This window comes from Neofelis nebulosa, chromosome 2 (assembly GCF_028018385.1).
Source record: "Neofelis nebulosa isolate mNeoNeb1 chromosome 2, mNeoNeb1.pri, whole genome shotgun sequence".
Lineage (NCBI taxonomy): Eukaryota > Metazoa > Chordata > Mammalia > Carnivora > Felidae > Neofelis > Neofelis nebulosa.
The window spans coordinates 195,004,914-195,025,852 of NC_080783.1; the positions used below are offsets into that span (position 1 = coordinate 195,004,914).

General features: G+C 39.3%; 1 protein-coding gene across 2 annotated transcripts in view; it reads left to right on the forward strand.

Moving 5' to 3' along the window:
* The first annotated feature begins 728 nt into the window (after positions 1–728).
* Positions 729–20,939, forward strand: part of PSMB2 (proteasome 20S subunit beta 2) — a 34,016-nt gene continuing 13,805 nt past the window's right edge. Inside the window, exons 1-3 of one of the 2 annotated variants that reach the window (XM_058718096.1) lie at positions 731–938; positions 6,530–6,652; positions 9,014–9,084. In XM_058718096.1, the coding sequence (XP_058574079.1) occupies positions 848–938; positions 6,530–6,652; positions 9,014–9,084 (285 nt within the window). In that variant the 5' untranslated portion in view covers positions 731–847. Of the gene's footprint in view, positions 939–6,529; positions 6,653–9,013; positions 9,085–20,939 lie in introns of both variants that reach the window. The other variant, XM_058718097.1, reaches the window with a different exon arrangement.

Below are 20,939 nucleotides of genomic sequence, written 5' to 3' on the forward strand. Positions count from 1 at the left end.
AGCAAATGAATTGCACAGTTGTCTTGGATATAGAATTGGAATTGTTTTGTCATTTCTTGGGAAGCTAGTAGGGCTGGCATGAAGACCAAATTGTGAATGTCAGAAACTAATCATAAAATATTTCAGCTTTTCCCAGAATGACTTCAAGATATAAAGACATGGCCATGCTTGTTCCATATTCAAAAGAAATGGATAATACATGAGCAGTGCAAAACACTCAAACAATACAGATGTGATTAAAATTAAAAGTGAAATTCCTCCCTTCAAGCCGCTGTTGCCAGAAGCAACAATTGCATGTAATTTGAAGTTGGAATATCTGTAAATAGATCTTTGATAATTACTCTTCATGCTTAGAGCTTTAACCAACCATATTTTATTTTTGTAAAACACATAAATAGGGCTCTCGTCAAGTTCATTTTTCTGTAACCTGGCTTTCAGAGAAAGGAGTTTCTGGAGATATTTTACCGAGAGAAGGGAAAGAGCCATCGAGGGACGCATGCCATTTCAGCCCCCACACGTGCTCCGAGCTTTACATATAGCGCATGATCTCATTCCCAAGCGAGTTTTAAACTCAGTTTATAAATAAAGAAACTGGACGTTACATAAAGCAAGCAGCTCGTACACCAGATTTGCGTGAGATCCAGGCCAAAAGCGAACGCAGTAAGACGCCCAAAGCCTCGCCCACTTTACAACCTCTCGCGACAATTGGGCGTCATCCGAACGCGCCGGAGGCCCGGGCGGTCGCGCGGTTAGTGTCACGCGAAATCTTCGCTCGGCCGTGCTGTCTCACCGGTGAGGCCGGGAAGCCGGCGAGTCCCACGCTCTGTCCTCTCGGCCTACCGCCACTATGGAGTACCTTATCGGTATCCAGGGCCCCGACTATGTCCTCGTCGCTTCCGACCAAGTGGCCGCTAGCAGCATTGTCCAGATGAAGGACGGTGAGAAGAAACAGGGGAGGCCCGGCCGGCCTGGGTTTGGGGGCAGTCGGACGGAGTTCGTAGGGGGTTGGGTGAGCACCAGGGAAGACTGGGAGGTGGAATCCCGCGTGCCCTGCTCTGCACTTGCTTAGTTTTTGGAACGAGGAGACGGGCAGACTGGCCTAGGGCCTTGGCATTCGCTCCTCCTAAGGCTCCTAGGTCAGTGCTCTGCTCTGGCCTTCGTTAGATGTTTGCTGGGTGAGTTGCCTGTGGGAATTCAGTTTTTATGTGTTCAAGCACCTGCCGGGCACCAGGGTCCCCAGACCCCCGAATCTTTGATAAAGTTTTCCTGTTGTTGTCGCTACTAATGAGGTTAGTTTCCTGGTGGTATAAGGTGAGATCCTGGGGAGACTGAGACTATGTGTGGGACTAGAAACTTGGCATTTCCCTCCCGCTGCCTGTTTCTTCCCATTTCTCAGCCCTGATCCTCCTTTTCCGGTTTTCCAGGGCACTGGCGGCCAAGTTTTCTTTGTATTTAAGTATTAAGTAGTTAGTGGAGTTCGGGGTTTGGAGCCTTTTGACTTAATTTGCTCTGTGACCTTGTACAAGTTATTTCGCAGTGCCCAGATTTCTTCATCTGTTCAATCAGGTTAGTAATACCAACCTCACAAGCTTGTTGGGAGAATTGAGTGAAAAAGTTTGGTGCAAATGCTTAGTGCAATGACAAATAGGTAGTAGTGATAATACTAAGTACTTAAGTAATGATTTACATGAATTCATTTAAACTTTTAAGATAGACATTAGTATATCGTCATTTAACAGCTGTTTGTGCTGAGGCCTAGAGGTTAAGAAACTTGCCTAAGGCCACAAGAGGCAGAACCCGGGTTCAAACCAGTGCAGTTTGACTCAGATCTTTTGCCCACAAGTATTGTACTATACTGTCTCCCCATAGTCGGTACTTAATAATTATTTCAAGATTTGGGTTGTTGATCTGTTGAATCTAAGAGTGTCTTTTCATGACTGACCATAGACATGCTACTGTTGAAAGAGTATTATGCTTCGGCTCAGATGGCTTAATGTTTATTTGACAAATAGGTTTTGGGTACCTGTGTTGCCCATTACAGTGCTGGGTGTTGAAGGGATGTGAAGAAGAATAAGATGTGGCCTGTATCTTAAAAGAAGTTACAGTTTAATAAGGGACTCAGATGTATGTACAAATAATTCTAGTATAAGCTAGAATGTTATGCTGTGTATATAAAAATGCAAACTTGTCCTGTAGTGCAGAGGACGAAGAAATTGTTTTTAGGTAGTTCAGAAGAAGAGATTCTTTCAGGTTGTGGAGATTAGGTAAAGCTTTGAAGGCAGGCTATAGTTAATCTTTGGTTTAAGGAAAGAAAAATGATTAAATCGGGAAGTATGTGCCCATCACTGCTTTTATAAATTTTTTTTTTTTTTCAACATTTTTTATTTATTTTGGGACAGAGAGAGACAGAGCATGAACGGGGGAGGGGCAGAGAGAGAGGGAGACACAGAATTGGAAACAGGCTCCAGGCTCCGAGCCATCAGCCCAGAGCCCGACGCGGGGCTCGAACTCACGGACCGCGAGATCGTGACCTGGCTGAAGTCGGACGCTTAACCGACTGCGCCACCCAGGCGCCCCGCCCATCACTGCTTTTAGAGGTGACAGGCTTTTGATTGTCAGGCTGTCACCACTTGGGGAGATGGAAAAAACTCTGAGGGACTTTGCTTGAATTCTGTTCTTTTTGAAGAAGAGAGACCTAAAAGTGACTTGTTAGACATCTATGGTATGAATTGGATTATTCCTCAAGTCAGATGACTTTTGAAATCCCATGATCAGTTTATAGAAGTTTTATTTGTAAATCATGCTTTCCAAAAGAGTCAGCTTGTTTTGAGAGTAAATCTGTCCATTATTTTGAATGCTAAGACCTTTGATATACAGGTGATTTTAGCAGGAAGTATTGTCTAGGTAGAACAGTAATGAAGTCAGTACCTTTACGGGTATTCTGTATAATCCTCACAGGGGTCTAAGACATTAAGAAAATAAGAAAATAGGTACTACAAGATGATTTTGTATGATAAAAGAAGGATAGGTAGTCAATATTAGGTTAGTTTTTAATGATTTCAGGAGCGAAGCCTGAGGGTATTCAGAAAAAAGAAAGGTCACTGTGGCATGGAGGAAAGATGAGTTTGAGTTAGTTCTTGAAAAATAGTTGGAAATAATTGCACTTAATTCTAATTTTCCTATAGTCTTTTCTAGGTATAAAATGTTTTATGATAGGAGCTTTGGAATTCTATGAGGACTTTTCCCTATCTTTCATGAAGGAACTTATGTAGAGTAAGCAAGAATGCTGAAAATGAGTAACCTTTTGGGATTTATTTTCTCCAAGTATAAAGTAAGAATGATACTTCCAATCAGTTATTTGTTTTTTTGTTTTTTTGGTTTGTCACTTTGTGATGTTTTGATAGAGAGATGTTTCCCAGAGATTGCTTGCTTATGGAAATGCCCCAAGTCTTTGGTTTGGTTATATGCCACATTTCATGTCTCTTGTCTCCTGGTCTGTATAGAATTACTTTTAAATTACTCAGAGCCCTTCAACCCACGCAGAGTGCTTTTTCCCCTGAATTCATAAAGCATGTGTAATCTGAACTACATTGTCTAATACTGAGTATAATAATATTGTGCATGTACAGTTTTCCCTACCTATGAGTTAGGTAGGGGTAAATGATAGTATAACCATTTTGTACACTTGAAAACTAGGGCCCAAGTTCAGAGTGCTGAGCCCAGATTATAACCAGGGTCTACTGGGCACCTGGCTGGCTCAGTTGGAGGAGCATGCAACTCTTGATCTCTGGGTCACGAGTCATGAATTCACGCCCCACGTTGGGCATGGAGCCTACTTAAAATAAACAAACAAACAAACAAACAAATAAATAAATAAATCAGTCAGTCAGTCAGTCAGTCATGAGTTCAAGCCCCATGTTGGTCATGGAGCCTACTTAAAATCAATCAATCAATCAATCAATCAATCCAAGATTTTGGGTTCTAGTACAGTTGGCTTTTCTCAGTATTGTATACTGATATTCTTCATTTTGTTGTCTCATTTGTTTCATGTATGTGGATCTTGTAAGTTCTTTGTCAAGGATTAGAAATTCCCTAGTGCTACATAGGCTGTTTCCTCAGGGAGCTATTAGCATCTATAACATCTCCCTTTGCTGTTCACTGGACACACGATAGATGCTTAAAAAACACTTTTGGCCTTATATTAAATTAAGTTCATTTAAAAATTGAACAGTTTACTGCCCAGAATTTTAGCATTTCTCCTAAATGTGACATTAATTCTTTGTAAACAAGCTTTTCTCTTTCCAAAATAAGAACACCTTTTTTTCTCATTGTGAAAATAATGCAAACTTATTAATGTTTTCTTATAAAAATGATGCAGGTTTAGTATAGGCATTTTATTTCATTTTTAATTTTTTTAATATTTATTTATTTATTTATTTATTTATGTTAATTTTTTTTCAACGTTTTTTATTTATTTTTGGGACAGAGAGAGACAGAGCATGAACGGGGAAGGGGCAGAGAGAGAGGGAGACACAGAATCGGAAACAGGCTCCAGGCTCTGAGCCATCAGCCCAGAGCCTGACGCGGGGCTCGAACTCACGGACCGCGAGATCGTGACCTGGCTGAAGTCGGACGCTTAACCGACTGCGCCACCCAGGCGCCCCTAATATTTATTTATTTTTAAGAGAGAGAGAGAGAGAGAGACAGGGTGTGAGCAGGGGAGGGGCAGAGAGAGACAGGGAGACCCAGAATCCGAAGCAGGCTCCAAGCTGTCAGCACAGAGCCTGAGGTGGGGCTCGAACTCACAAACTGAGAGATCATGACATGAGCCGAAGTTGAACACTTAACCTACTGAGCCACCCAGGCGCCCCAGTATAGGCATTTTAAGAAATGGTAGCAAGCACGAAGAAAGAAATAAAAATTGTGCATACTCTTGCCACTGGCAAGAACCTAGATGCCAGTGGCATCTAATACTCTTCTGGTCCTTTTTCTTTGGAAAGGTAATATATCCATATATGTTTGTTTTTTGGTTTTATGACCAAGTTTGCAAACTAACAGTCTTTGAGTCTTCTGTAGCCTATAATAAATGAATAAAAGTGTTTGTATAGGAGTTTCAAGGCAGTTTGATACTATCTGCAGGTAGTTTGTGTGATTTTTTTTTTCAGTCTAAGAAGTCTTACGGTTCTACAACTCAAACATTTGTAAAATAACTTGACTGTAGCATTTTGTTCATTAAATCTTATTAAGGTATTTTGGCATTTCAGAAGCTTTCAAATAGCTTTCAAACCTGACTCCCAGGGAAGATTATTCAGCACTATTTGAAAAATGGAAAGTGAAAGTGAGAGTGGGATAGGCATTTGGGCCTTTTCTGAAGCTACATGCCGAACATGGGGTTTTCTTCCTCAGGCACTAATTGCTATATGAGTATTTGTTTATCTGTGTACTCTGAATGGATGTGGTTCAACTAGATAAGATTAGACTTTTGGGATTTTTGAGGTTATTTTTAAATAGCTTAGTGTTAAAATATTCATTAGTATTTTTGCTCTGGCAGTCATTTTAATTTTCTCTTTGCTTTGGAAATGGTGTTGATTTACTTTTTAAGGTGATTTATATTCTCAGTTGATTTTTTTTTGTTCTTTCTCAAGAGGGCTCCTTAATTTTCATTTTGGCACTGGTTCTTCATCTGTGCTTTTGTGTGTGTATAAACAAAATAACTAATATTTGTATTTGTAGAGACATTGCAGGGCTTTGTAATCATGAACCTAAAGATAATGGCCATTGGCTTGGTTCCTTCAATTTCTTTGAAGGTTCTGTTTTTTTGCATTTCAGATGCCTTTAAATGTATTTAACTGTATTTTCAATGGTCGGCCTTCAAATATATTCTCCAACTGAGATTGACCTTAATAAAATACACCAATGGGTTTAACATGGAGAGTGAAAGAGAGTAATTAATATAGTTGCCCATTAAAGTCTTTTAAAAACAGGGCTGCCTGGGGCGCCTGGGTGGCGCAGTCGGTTAAGCGTCCGACTTCAGCCAGGTCATGATCTCGCGGTCCGTGGGTTCGAGCCCCGCATCGGCCTCTGGGCTGATGGCTCAGAGCCTGGAGCCTGTTTCCGATTCTGTGTCTCCCTCTCTCTCTGCCCCTCCCCCGTTCATGCTCTGTCTCTCTCTGTCCCAAAAATAAATAAAAAACGTTGAAAAAAAAAATTTAAAAACAGGGCTGCCTGGGTGGCTCAGTCGGTTGCATGTCTGCTCTTGATTTTGGCTCATGATCTTGCAGTTCATGGTCCCGTGTCTGGCTCTGCTTGGGATTCTTTTTCTCCCTCTCTCTGCCCCTCCCCTGCTCACACGTACTTTTTCTCTCTATCAAAATAAATAAATAAACTTTAAAAAATGTTTAAAGTCTTCTAAAAACAGTGATTAGCAAAATTATTCAGTATAGTGATTGATAAACTATATGGCTTCCTGTGTGATAGCAGTAAATTTCTGATGAGGTAATTTTTAACACTATTTTTTTTCTTTGAGCAGATCATGACAAGATGTTTAAGATGAGTGAAAAAATCTTACTTCTGTGTGTTGGAGAGGCTGGAGACACTGTACAGTTTGCAGAATATATTCAGAAAAATGTGCAACTTTATAAGATGAGAAATGGTGGGTAATGCTTGGAATGTAACTTTGGTTGATTTGTCTTTAAATCTGAACTAAAACGAATACTCTCCACTGGCAATTCTACATATGAGCAGACCAATGTGGCCATATTTTTATTTGAATCTTCCTACTTTTAAAACCTTAACTAGACTCTCCTTCTGATCCTGAAGATTTTCTGTAAAAATCCTGGAGCAGAAAAGAGAACCATTATAACACTGATACTCGAGGGCCACCTTGGACATGGTAGTTTCAGTCTTTTTAAGTGTTAGGTATTTCAGAGGATGTTATTTGAGCTAAGGTATGGCTGAACCTCAAAGCTAAAAGACCTCAGTTGAACTTGGTTTTACTATTCTTTTTTTTAATGTGGCAAGTTACCTATCCTCTCTGGGCCTTTATTTTCCTCATCTCTAAAATGAGATGATAATAATAATAATAATAATATTAATTAATAATATGTAAAATGCTTGTGAACTTAAAGCTCTGTGTAATTGTGGGAGATTTACTATCAAAAAGAGTTCTGCCTTGCCTTTCTGGTAGATTCATGTCTAGGAAGATAGTTAGGATTTTTGTGAGTTTCCTCTGGGGCTAATGAGCTCTAATCCTTGTTAGAGGATTCCTCAGTAGGAATTCCTCATTAGGCAAAGCATTATTATGAAATAATACTGCCACTAGCCCTATTATCCAGGAAAGTTCATAGTGTCACTAGCAGGAAAGACCTTCAGTTACTTTACAGTTTAATACACTTAGACACAGCACTGGTATAATATGGAGCTGTGAAAGAACTTAATTTGAATATCATTGTATAAAATGGCTGCATATGACCCAATTACGTAGTTTTTTAGGTAGTAAATTTAGCATCATACATTCAGTTCCATGAATATTTTTGAGGGCCTCCTCTGTCTTAAGCACTCTGGCTAGTACCACAGAGAATTCAAAGATGAAAAAGGAACCTGAAGCACATGGCACTTAGGTTTAGGCAAGTTAAGAGTATTTCAAGAATTTTTTTTTTTTCTAGTGGCTCTACTTTCTGCCTACATGGCAGGCGAGGGAAGCCAATAATGTCTCTCAAGTACGGTAGCTGCAGCAATATTTCATGATTGGAGGGGGAGGAAGAGTAAACCAGTTGGGAGAGTTGCTTGTTACATGGGTTTTGGAGTTGAAAGTCAGTGCAGAAAACAAAAGTCGTGTATGGTTAAAATTGCCTTTAAAATCTTAAATTACCTGTCAGGTGTAGTTTTGTGTATATAACCCTGCACAGTAATTCTTAATGCATATTAAAGTTTGAGAACTGAGATAAAATAAGGGAAAGGAAGAAAAATCTATATATAAATAGGAATCAGACCTTTCTGCCTTTAAAATAACTGTAAAATCCTTAGTGGTGTTTAGGGGATTAGGTGGAGAATTGCAAAGTATTCCTGCTTGTTCAGAGTTGCTCCCCTTATAATTTAATAGGTACTGATAGGCTTGTTGTGAGCATGAAATTCAATAACATATGAAAGCACGTAGCATAGACCTTGAAACATAATTGCTGTTCAATAAATATTTGTTAGAATTTTAATCTAAATCTTACCTGCTGTAACACTGGTGTTTGAATTGTTGTAGGGAATAATTTAACCACATGCTGTCTGTCTTTCCAAACTGGCATTTCCTGCATGGGGCTGCTCAGTTTTGGGTCATTCTTGGGTTTTGGCACTAGTCCCTTTTTACTGGGGGGTTAAGTTCCAAAGTGAGTGCAGTATTAAACACATACGTGATGGCATTTCTCTGGGCTGTAGTTTTGTTGTCATTACGACTTTCTTTTTAGAGGTTTTATGCTTGAGATACTCTGTTTTTTAAAAATGTTGTAGATAGTGATGGAAACGTGTTTTTCTGTGGCCTGTACTTTTGAAAATCATTTAATAAAGTTACTTATTTTTTTTAAAAGAAAATCTTATGAAATATGACTGAGGTAGTCCTAACTTCCAGCCTCTCTTTTCCCAATATCCTTTTTAAATAAACTTTAAAAATCAGCATCTTGAGACCTCGTTCTTTTCTTTCCTAATACTTGTGTATTTGTACCCCTTTCTGTAGAGGAAACCACAGTCTATTGATGAATGATCAGCTTAAGCAAGGCTGTGCATTTGATCTCACCATAGAATAGTTGCCTTGGTTCTGTGTTGTGGCCAGGAATCACTGTCAGTACTAACCAGCTATTTCACAACTGTTGTGTGGGGAAACGGACAAAAAGTAGGATTATACTCTTCGTTCTGTGTACTTTATGTACTCTGGGTGTACAGAGGGTGGAAGGATGTAAGAACAGGAGTAGTGAGATGATTTCGGGTGCTGTTATTTCTTCTGCTTATGACTGTTTATCTCTTGGACCAGGTTATGAATTGTCTCCCACAGCAGCAGCTAATTTCACACGCCGAAACCTGGCTGACTGTCTTCGGAGTCGGGTAAGCAGTATAGCAAGTAGCCTTACATGAGAGCAGAAAAATCTTCTGTGCTTCTTCTATATTCCTATTATATAGTAGTAATTTTGCCCTTTTTTGGACCTCCTGAGCCCTTCTCATTATTGGTACTTATTCACTCTTCAGGCTGTTTGGATTTGTTTTCTTTTTCTGCATATTCGCTAATTAAAGCCTGAGGGGAAAATACATTCACAGAGAATTTGGATGGGTCACACCAACATGAAGGCCTGAGATAGATAGCCTTTAAAAATTTTCGTCAGTGTTTTCATAGCAAACCATGATTCTTAATTCCTACAGCTAAAAGTTCTTACATGGTAGTGGAGGTAAGATCTTGAAAATAACAATGCACATTTCACCTTGAGATTATCTGTCTTTCTGTGATTATTCTTGCCATAGCACACAGAATTATTCATCTTCACTTACTTTGGCCTTGTTGCTATCTTAGAGCTATTTTGGTTCTAGCAACAGCATGTTAAAAGATGGCAACATTAAGTTAAGGATTGAATGTATTAAAGATTGTGTAGGATGTGCCAAGAAAGTTCATGTGATTGCTAAAGGTGTGTATTATTCCCTTCCCACGGGGACTAAGTAAATGGAGACTTATCATGTGACCTTACCCCCTGTGCCTGTGTACTCATCTATGACATCGAGATAACTTCCTAACCCCACAGGAGTGCTAGGAAAATGAATGCTTGTAAATCATAATATTTAACATTCATATGACTTTTGCCTAAAGCATTTTGCTTAATAATTTAATCTACTCACTATTCCACTGAGATACATAGTAGTTAACTCTCTGTCACTGATACAGAATGAATGGCATAAAGTGGCAAAGGGACTAGTTACAGGTCACCCAGCAGGTCAGCAGAGCTACGCTAATGGTGCCATAATTACTTGACTGTTCTGCCTTACACCAGCTTGTTGGTTTTTTGGTAGTGTTTCTAGAACATCAGCACTATTCATGTTTTTATTATGGTTTTAGTTTCATCGGCACTTGCTTAAGCTGAGTTATGACAGGAGTCTAAATAATACAGGTGTTATTTTTTTTTTTTAAGTTACTTATTACAGGTCTTTAAAGGAGTTTATTTTCTAGTGCCTAATAACCCTGGATTGAGAACTTCTTAATAAATAGAGCCTCTTTTTCTCAGTGTTACCTTTGGCCTAGGGGCTTGTGCAATATAAGGATTGTGAGATTTGAAGAGAAGCTAGAGATATGATGGTGGGAAGGAGACAAATTTACCTACATTGTTTTGATCGGGGTAAAAGGTCATTGGCCTTTTCTTGCTCACTGCTCTGTGAGAGAGGAAAATGGGTCAGATACGAGCTTTCCCGCCACTCAGAAATTCCTGTGGTATTTGGTAATACCACAGCATACTGTGGCTTGCTGTGTGAAATATTCCTGTGACTTGTCAGGCAGAACTGGGATAAGAATTCCAGCTTTGGGCACAATAAATACTTTGTCATAAGTATAGCAGACATTAAGTAAATTAAGCTCCTTTTAGAACTGAGATAAGAGTGGCAATGCGCTTCATGCAAATGCATTGGATCTGGTTAATCTCCTAGCAGACACATTTGATGTCTTAACAAATAAATATCCCTTGTAGACAGTGATATAGGGCTCTAGTAAGTATTGACAGACTCTGCCTGTGGTTCTGAGTCCAGTCTCTGCTTGCCACCCTTCTATCAAGTTAGATTGTTCCAAAATACAAGTTTATGTTTTAGTCATTTTATTCTGGGGAGAAAGATGATATTTTTTTTAGTCTTCCTAATAAGTGCAAAGTCACTAGATTTAGTACATGTGTACACTCACACATGAGACTTATTTTGGGTCAGCCAGTTACCATGTGTATAACTTTGTGTCTGTAGCTCAGATTGTTTGATTTCTAAGTTGCTCCGTGTGTGTGTGTGTGTGTGTGTGTGTGTCTGGGGGTGGTATTTGGTTGGGAGGACATTTATTTATTGCAGAGTACATAATGAATTTTAAATTAACTTGTTCTTCAAGATGCAGGCAGGTTTAGCATTGTGGTTAAGCACCATCTCTGGAATTAGACTACTTCAGTTTAAATCTGTGCTCACTGACTTACTACTAGCTGTGTCTTTGGACAGATTCTAAGCTTAATTTCTCTGTTTACAGATAATAGCACCTACTTCACAGAATTATTATAAAGATTAAATGAAGTAATCATGCAAAGCTGTTAGCACAGTGTGTGGCGCGTATGACTAATAAATCACTTGTTTCTATGCTGCTATTGCTGCTTGGTTGAAGAAGCAATTTAATAGGTATAAGTTTCTTATGAGATTCTTTGTTGTGTTTTTTTAGTTGAACTGATTTGCTGGTAAGAGGATATAAAAAATTATTGATTGATAGGAAAAATAGCAATAAACCAACATTGATCATTTAGTATGTGCAGGGCTTTGGTCTAGATCAACACAGTCCAGTTTGGTAGCCACTAGTCATATATGGCAATTACAATTATAAATAATTAAATAAAATTTAAAATTTAGTTCCTAGGTGAGAGTTTCTTGGACTTTGAATGAGAAATAAACTTTTGTTTCTATAAAAATAATTTGGTTCCTCAGTCACAGTCGCCACTTTTCAAGTGCTCAATAGCCACATGTGGCTAGTGGCTACCATATTGGACATTGCCAATATAGAACATGTGTGTCATCATAGGAGGTTCTCTTGGACAGCGCTATTCTAGATATATACGTGACCTTATTTAATGCTTACTATGACACCATAAAGATGAATGTTATCCCCATTTTACTTACAAGGCTATTAAGACTGGTTAATAAAGAGTTTAAAGAGTCTGTTATGTGTCCAGGTATACCAAAGACACATATATAGCCTGTAAAAGGCTGAGGTAAGATTCTAACTCCAAATACCATGCTCTTTCATACTGTCTCCCTTATTAGTTACTGCACTAACATATAAGTATGTTTGTGCATTTGGGGAAGCATAAAATTTCCAGTTCTATTAAATGTGTCAAGATGTCTGTATAGGATTATATAGATAACGTATAAATATGTGCCCATTGTAGGTGTTCAGTAAGTATTTGCTGAATAAATGTCATCCAGTTGATCCACAGATACCACTGAAAATGTTATTATACATTTATATACTGGAAGGGAATTGCATTAAAATATTTTTCATGAGGAGCACCTGGGTAGTTTGGATGATTAAGTGTCTGACTCTTGATTTCAGCTCAGGTCGTGATCTCATACTTTGAGATCAAGCCCCATGTCAGGCTTTGTGCTGACCATGCAAATGCTGCTTAGGATTTTCTCTCCTTCTCTTTCTGCCCTTCCCCCTTCTCTCTCTCTCTCTCTCTCTAAAAAATAAATAATAAACTTTAAAAAATATTTTTATTGAATGGATATTACTTCACCATGTAAGAATTAAAGATGAGGTTAGCAGGAAAAGATGGAAAAAAAAACCACACTGATGGGGAGAGGGGAATCTAGAGGATTCATTCTAGCTTTTTATTTAAATACATGTGTACATTTAAGTTGCTCTCCTCCATATACACCAGGGAGCAGGAAAAAGGCTTATTAGGCTTTTTGCTATGGGTTTGACTCCCCACTTTCAAATACTTAAGAGGCTTCTTTGAGCATAGGTTTTGGAATCACAGAGTTCTGATGTGTTCTCTGGTATGTACTAGTTTGTGTAATCTTGACTAAGTCCCTTATGTTTGCTGAGTCTCACTTTCATCTGTTTAGAAGGAAGGAACAATCAAATGTGGCAGATTACAAGAACTGAGACTTCGCCATTAGTTTAATAAAATATATTTTGAATGAGTGAATGATATCTTCTGGAAAATAGTATTTAATTACTGACGTCTTCATTAAGAAAATGCTATTTGGAGGGGTGCTTGGGTAGTTCGGTTGGTTAAGCGTCTGACTTCAGCTCAGGTCATGATCTCACGGTGTGTGAGTTCGAGCCCCGCATTGGGCTCTGTGCTGATAGCTCAGAGCCTGGAGTCTGCTTCAGATTCTGTGTTTCCCTCTTTCTCTCTATAACACTCTGTGTGTGTGTGTGTGTGTGTGTGTCTCTCTCTCTCTCAAAAATAACATAAAACATTAAAAAATAAAAGAAAATGCTATTTGGATTTTAATAGGATTATTTTGAAAATTTTGTAATGACTTTTAGGCATAGTTTGCACAATGCTTATTTAAATTCTCCTTATGATTTGATTAATGGGCTATAGAAGGGAGAGTGATAAGTAATGGGGCTATTTCTTGCTTGAAATGGCACATTTGGTGTAGCCTATTTGAATGCCCTAAAATTATTTGTTATTATCCACCCTGATCTCCATTTTACATATGGGGAGGCCTAGGTATGAACCAGCCAAATCTGATATCCTTGGGGAATGTGGAGTTTCATGGCAAGGTTTAGAGTAGAATGCTGCCCTTCATGGTATGTAGTCTTCAGGGCTTTACTACTGCTACTCACTGGCCAAAGTGTTTTCATAGAACCTTTCTGCCAAGTACTTGGTGAGCTTTTGGTAATTTATTTTTTTATAGGACTATACACCTAAAAAAATGGAAATAATGAGTTGGGAAAATATCAGCCAGCCTGGTGTAGTGGTTTTCAAACTATTTCATGAAGTTGCCTTAGAAAAGTCACAAAGAAGAGCAGTATAGTGAAATGTTAGCTGTGTTTCATATAGGTCAACGTAACTTTTATCTATTTTATATATTGGGATTCCATGTACAATTTTATTTGAAAACAAACAAACAAAAAGGTTTCACTGTCCCCTTCCCACCAAAGTTTGAAAACCAGTGGTATAACTGAAAGAGCCCTGCCTCAGGAGGTTTAGCACTAGCTCTCTTGTGAGCTAGTTAAAATACCTTTGGAGAAAGAGGGAATTTGGATAATTTTGTATGGTTTCTTCTAGCCCCCAAATAGTGTAATTTAAAGATCTAATGTCAAGACCATAAGCAGACTTGAATTTATTTTTTCAGGGAAAGGTAAAGAGTATGTAGGAAAGAATTTCAGATATTAGTCATTTCTAAAAGTGACCGTGACTTGTCCCAGTACTTGGCCTCAATTTATGTGTGTTTAGTCTGCTTTATAGTAGGCACGTATAGTGTGGTCTTGTCCTAGAAGAATCCTGTTGCTTTGAGCCTCTGTCTGACCACTAGAGTTATTGTCATCTTGCCTTTGGTGGCTGGCACAAAGATGTCATGTGTTTATTGGTATCAGTGAGGTCATGTGACCTGGAGAGCAGATGGCCTTGGTGAAACCTTGACTTTACAGGTCTTGTCCTGTAACACAACCAACCATTTGCTGCATATGATTAAAATGTCACTAACAAGGGTAATTTCGCATGCTTTTTGGCGAATGTGGTTAGCAGGATGTGACATGACACAGCACTACCTTCTTCCTCCAAGTGCCATCTCCCTGGAGGCCTTGCCTCCTCTGCTCACCCCCGTCTCACCATGCCCAGGCTTGCCTTCCAGCTCACCTGCTCCAGATGGGCGGCACAGTGGGAGGACACTGGCAAAGGCAGATGTGTTTATTTTCCGGAGACAAAATGTTTTACTGCTGCAGATGGCAGTGCCTTCAAGCAAATGGCAGCCTTTGACACCGCTGCCACACAGCCTGGGCATCTTGACAGACAGAGCTGGCTTACTTTTGGTGAGGGGGAAACTGAAAAAAAAAATCAAGATGTTCATCATGAAACTCATGGAATTTCGGTGCAAGCAGCAGTTCTTTTAGACCTGGAGAACAGTTCTTTCCCACCAGACCTCAGTCAGCTAGGCAGTTAACTGGATTTTCAAGATGAGCTGAGCCAAGAGTTATAGGTCTGTTATTTTGTTTCCTAGGCTGAGTAGGACATACAGAAAAACTGAAAACATATGGCTACATTTAGATGGATATTCAGTGGTACTGCAAAACACATGTGCATCCCAGCTCACATCTCGCAGGAGTCTCTTAGGATTGGACGTGGCTCATGTCTGCCCCATTTGAGATGCCACTGTTCTATTTTTAGTGGTCATATTGATTATCTAAAGGCCCAGGGACAGATACTTGAAGTTGAGATGCCTTAATTAATATGACATATATTTTGTGCATATAGTGTTTTTCTACCAAGAAGAATAAGAGTTCTGACAGCTGCACTTTGAAGCAGTTTGCTTATAGTCATTAGGGCTTGACTAAAGTCCATGAGGAAGACAAAGACTTGGATGTTGAATCATTAAACTTACTCATCTTCTAAGAAAAAATGGCTTAAGAATATCCTTTTTGGAAAATTACTGGCTTTATCAGGAATCCTTCCCACCCCTCCTACCCCCTTTTTTAATATGTGCTGTTTTTCCCAGCCCTAGTGCTGATAGAGTTAGGAGTTTGCAGGTGTAAAGTCCTCCCCTCTCCCCCCTTCCCATCTCTCTCCAGGGGGTTGTATGTGAGAAGGTGTTGCTTTCTCACTCAGAGAGCATATATGTGCTACCCTGTTGGATGCCTGCTGTGAGCAGAGAGAACCCCTGTTCTGGTTGAATGGAATGAGCTTATTGGGTGGCTGGGATTGTGCAACCCCATAATGCCAATTTTTCACTTAGAGCATCTTTCCTACCCACAATGGGGTTGATGGTAACTGGTCTAAATTCATACTGTTTTGAAACTTATGTCCTGAAAATTATGGGGTTTCCTATTAAGGTTTGGTGTAAGCCAGGGCAGCAAAGTACTGTGTCTGCTTAGTAAAAACGTGCTTTTACTTTGAAAATGTTTACCATTAGAAGTGCGGGTTTACCCTGCCTTTTAGGATTGTTTTAAACCAGTGCCCTGACCTGTGTGAGCATTCCCTCACACTCACAGATACAAATACACATACACCCTGACATCTTGATGCCTCTTTTATTCCCCCCCCCACACACACAGCTCCTAATGTCTTTATTCTAAATTATTTTTTTAATTTTAATTCCAGTATAGTTAACATACAGTGTTATATTAGTTTCAAGTGTACAATATAGTGATTCAACTTGATGCCTCTTTTTTGCCCTGGGCCACGATCATTCAGGGATATTAATTCAGGGGCTGATCCCAAAAACTCTGTGAGGTTTTCCTGTACTCTCCCCAATAACAGTCATCTAAAATGAAGGAGAGTGGGAAGGAAGTCTTTGAAGGGAGGAGTTGACTGTTCTGTTTCTCGACCTGGGAGCTAGTTACACATGTATTCATTTTATTCATTAAGCTGTATGTGTATATTTTGTGTACCTTTATATGTATATGTTATTTTACCAAAAAAAGCTTAAGGAAATAAGAAGGGTAAAAGGGCAAAAAAGTATAACACATTTTTTTAAAAGTTGAAGAGAGTAAGTTCAGATTTATCATTGCTTTTGAGTGGGGACAGCAGAGTAAATAGGATTAATTAGATTGAAAAGAAGAAAGGAAGGGAGAGGAAATAATCTCTGAATCTTTATAAAGTAACTTGCCAAAACTCTACGCTGCCTTTTTGATGCCTCCTAAAGTGTGCATTCTGTAGCTGAGAAGTTCCATAAGTGCTGATAGTCATTCAGCACATCTGCAGCCTGCATTGTCCTTGGGGCCAGGGAAACGGACGCAAAGCTCGGTGTGTGCCTTTAGATGGAGAACTTGCACTGCAGGGTGACAAGTGCCACAGTCGCCATACAGATAGATAGGTGCTCTGGGAACAGAACCTAACCCGAGCCTGAAAGGACTGGCTGTCATTAAAGGCAAAGGTGAAGCCAAAAGGAAAACCAGAAGCACAAACCAAAAGACAAGTGTGAGAGAATGTGTTAAGTCAGACAGGGGTTTTCTAATGATTTTTAGACTCTGAGCCTCCTACTCCTAATTTTTTACTTGTTTTAACTAGTGGAATACTATATACAAATTAGGGCTCTATTGATTGAAAAGATATATAAATAAATACCTTTATATAGTTTTTACTACATATGTACATATATTATAAAATCTGTAATCTAAATAGTTTGTTAAATATGGCTGAGGTTTTTAGGGGAATGGTAAAAGATTGAAACCAGAGAGTCCCTGTTATGAAGATTTTGATGAAAAAGCTTTATGCTAAAAGCACTGGGGCTCTCTGGAAGCTTGTTGGCTAAGAGAGGGTTAGCACAAACAGATGAGATTTGGTTAAACCATTGGCTCCTGTTTGCGGAAAGAAGAGAGAAGCAGGGAGACCAGTGAGGATCTTCCATGTCAGTTGAAGAGATAAGAGTAACTTATGTTGATGTTGAACCTAGGCTGTTCTAATAGAAGGGCTCTGAAACACTGTTTTCCCCAGGATTTCCTTAGTGTTCTGTATCTGGTTGCTGTGGACATCCAGAAACATACACAGTCATATATAGTCCTAAATAGTCTTTTCCAATGGATTGGTTTATTAACTCAGGAAGGTGAATCAGCTATGATGTTCAGCATTCATAGATATTCATGGGCATGCTTAGCACGTCCACCTTAATATTTGCCTAGTAGTATACAAAGCCTGGCTTCTGCACTTAAATTTTTGAGAACTGATTTAAAGGTATATGGAATCTTCAGTTTTCCCTGGGAACTGCCAGCTCATGAAAAACAGTTCAAGTGGCCTTGTTGCAGATGTGGTGGCGTTGGTTTTCCCATTGCACAATCAGCAATTTTATTTTGATGTTATTTGGGAGAAAGCAGTATTTTTGATTAGCAAGTAAAATTAATGTAGAAAACAAATACTGTGTTAACTAGTTGGTATAATAAGGCATCTGTGCCATGCTGCATTTCAACTCATTAAATTTCTAAACTTCTAATTACGATAAGATTGCAACTTTAATAGGAGAATGGTTCAAACTTGGGGTTAATAATGGCTTTAGGGAAGTAAAATGTACAGAAATATTGGAATTATTGAAGGGGAACTTTAAAATTTAGTTTTGCTAAAAATTGAAATATGCACAATATTTAACTTTTTTTGCTCCTAGAATTCAGATTCAGTTGACATTTATTGAGCACCTGCTACTTACTAGGCTTTTCTAAAACAATGTTTATTTATTTATTTTGAGAGAGTGTACATGTGCATGTGTAGGGGAAGGGTCAGAGGGAGAGGGAAAGAGAGAATCCTAAGCAGGCTCCGCACTGACAGCATGCAGCCCAACACGTTGCTGGATCTCACAAACCATGCGATCATGTCCTGAGCCAACATCAAGAGTCACGCCTTAACCGACTGAGCTGTCCAGGTGCCCCACTAGGTCTTCTTTCAGGAACTTTAACACAGATGAGCACTTTTCATTCCTAACATCTGTTGGGTGAACAGTACTATCCCCATATTCAGATGGGGCACTTGGAGCTCCAGGGCCAAAGGACTGTCTCGGGTCTTCATTGCTTGGGATCTAAATTGAGTTTTTTATATCTGCTCTATCATCTTTCCCCTTATTGAGAGCCTTCTTAACTCCTCGTTCTCCCATACCTTCTATTCCACTAGTTATTCCTGTCGTTTCTCCCTTCTAAATATATTTCATGTTGCATACCTCCCTCTCCATCCCTACTGCTTCTGCAGTGTCCTGTGACATGAAAAAGGCTTGGAGCAGCAGAGGAACAGGAGTGGTTTTCACTGGCTCCTCTTTGGTTTACAGGCTAAAGTTTGTATTCTTTAGGAAGCCAGTGACAGTATCATTCCAGTTCCTCTGCTTCCTGCTGAAATGACCTAATTCATTAGGTATACATGTCCCATATTCACCAGTACCCAAATATTCCACATTCCTCCATGTTTCTTTACCTTCACATATGCTGTTTCCTCAATCTGGAATCCTCCTACTCATCTATCTTGTGAGCTCCTTCCAGACCTAGGCTTCCATCTTCATCACCTGGCATAAAGCTTCTCACACAGTAAATGCTGAGTAACTTTGGAGTTAAAGTAGGGACACCTGGGTGACTCAGTCCGTTAAGTGTCTGACTGTCGATTTTGGCTCAGGCCACGATCTCGCAGTGTATGGGTTTGAGCGCCACATCAGGCTTGGGGCTCACAGTGCAGAGCCTGCTTGGGATTCTCTCTCTGTCCCTCCCTCAAAAATAAATAAATAAAACTTTAAAAATAAATAAATAAAGTCACATGTCAAATGCAAAAGTGAAGTTGGTTGGGGTATCTGCCCATTTCGTAACTATCCTATGTGTCTAGTCTAGTTCTTGCAGGATTTGGTTGAAGCCTTTTATAAATTGTGTACATTTATACTTCAGGTATAATCACTGTTGTTATTAGAAAGAGAGATTCATGGGTTTCCTTAAGAAGGACTGTATTGGAGAGGATTAAAACCAGAGTACATATGTCCTATATTGTTTAGGTACTAGGGATAGATATTCTTCTCCAGCCCTATCCATAGAGTCACAATCTTCTAGAGCTAGAAAAGTTACATAGGTTGTGAAGACTATTGGAAGTTGTTGAAATCTTAGAGGTTTTTTCTGAAGTGTTCAATATAGCAAACACTGCAATTCCAATATAGGTACAAAGTCGTCGTCGTCGTCGTCCTCCTCCTCCTCCTCCTCCTCCTCCTCCTTCTTCTTCTTCTTCTTTTTCTTCTTCTTCTTTTTAAAATTTTAATGTTTGTTTTATTTTTGAGAGACACAGTGGGGGAGGGGCAGAGAGAGAGAAGGAGACAGAATCCAAAGCAGGCTCCAGGCTCTGAGCTGTCAGCACAGAGCCCGACGCAGGGCTCAAACCCATGAACCGAGAGATCATGACCTGAGCCGAAGTCAGACGCTCAATGAACTGGGCCACCCAGGTTCCCCTACCAAGTCCTTCTTTAATTAAAATGGCAAAAGTGACATTGAAATTTTAAAATTATACCATCAAACCATGCAAAGCAGGTAGCTAGTGAATTCTGTTGATTATTGGAAATAAACTTCTGATTCAGTGTTCAGAGTACCAATATAAGAAAATAATAAACTGATCCATTTTGTTTATTAATGAGTTTGCAAAATTGGGCATTGGCAAAGCAGTTATGATATTGGTATGTGTTTGTCAGATAAACAGATACCAATACCATAACTGCTATTTATTGAGTACTTACCGCATGTTTTATATATTTGTAGATGGTTTAGAGGAGTCATATGGTCTGACATTGAATTTGCCCTTTTAAAACTTAAAGTACTATAGGTTATGTAAGATGTGATACATGAAACAGAGAACAATAGATACTGGTATGCAAAATAGTATAATCTGAAATATTTGAGTGTGAAACTGACATTTACATATTGAATTATATTTTCACACTAATTTCCATTTTGTGGAGGCAGCATGGTTTCCTAGAAAAACACACAATGGAATCAGAAGTCTAAATTCTGGTCCTGACACTAATTAGCCATGTGACTTAGGGGCACATCACTGTCCCTTCTTTGAACTTGAGTCCCCACATTTGTGAAAGGGATGTTAGACAAGCTAGTTGAACTTTTCTTCTAAGTCTATAAACTGTACTCTCAGTGCCAAAGATGGGATTTTAGGGAGCTTTGACAATCAACTGGGCTAAAAGAAATAGCATGCACTGTCCCTTCAAAGCCCAGTCTCTGTTTAGTGTATTTAGAAGTCTATTTATTAAAACACTGTCATCACTAAACAGACTCCTTTGTCCCATTGGTGGTTCTGTATCTCCTTCCAGATTAATCCAGGAATGGAAGTATGCTTCACACACTGCTTAAAGTTCCAAGGTACAGCACAACACAAAAGAAACCCCACCTCCAAAGTACCTCACTCCTATCGACATGGTCCTATTCAATTAGAGGTGGCAAAGGCTGGCCTGGCTCCAAAGGAAGACTGTCAATTCCTCTCTTTTTCTGTGTCCACGCTCGGTAGGATGCTTCCTCACGCCCACCTCTCTCCCCCTTGCTGTGACTTTGGTTTCCGCCAGAT